The following is a 495-nucleotide window of genomic DNA, read 5'->3' as shown; positions in this document are numbered from 1 at the left end:
TGCTAGGTGTTGTATTTCAAAGGAGAATCCTAAGGGAAGGTTGCCAACTGCGTGTTGCAGGGAGGCGTGAGCCAGGTGTTATGTTCCAAGGTAGAAGGGACGTCTTTTATACTCTTCCACAAAAGGAAATCTGCGCAGTGTTGCTGACAGGGGAGAGCCATGTTAACTGTTGCGCGAATGGTAACCTGTAAATATCCCGGGAGAAATGCGTCAGGCGGTGCTGCAGGGGTGTGAGGATTGTCACGTGCAGCACTGCAGCAGCGGCAGCCCGGCGAGTAGGGCTGCAAGTGGAGTGTCACAGGAGGTAGAGCGGTCGCATGCCAAAACGGGAGCAGGACCCACAGGCTATTACAATGCAAAGGGAAGTGCCGCCGTGCCATTGTCGAGGAGCGCTAACCAGAAGCTCTCGCAGTCTGAAGGCGGAGAGAGGAGAGTAAACATCTCGCAGGAGAGAAGAAGGAAGCAGGGAGGAGGAAGAGGACAAGGAAGAAGCAG

General features: G+C 54.5%; 1 protein-coding gene across 1 annotated transcript in view; it reads left to right on the top strand.

Moving 5' to 3' along the window:
* Positions 1–205: 205 nt before the first annotated feature.
* Positions 206–495, top strand: part of LOC119592341 — a 4,952-nt gene continuing 4,662 nt past the window's right edge. The window contains exon 1 of the mRNA XM_037941168.1: positions 206–433. Coding sequence (XP_037797096.1) covers positions 206–433 — 228 coding nt within the window. The remainder of the gene's footprint in view (positions 434–495) is intronic.

Source organism: Penaeus monodon, chromosome 30 (assembly GCF_015228065.2).
Source record: "Penaeus monodon isolate SGIC_2016 chromosome 30, NSTDA_Pmon_1, whole genome shotgun sequence".
Lineage (NCBI taxonomy): Eukaryota > Metazoa > Arthropoda > Malacostraca > Decapoda > Penaeidae > Penaeus > Penaeus monodon.
This window is presented reverse-complemented; position numbering and strand designations above follow the sequence as displayed.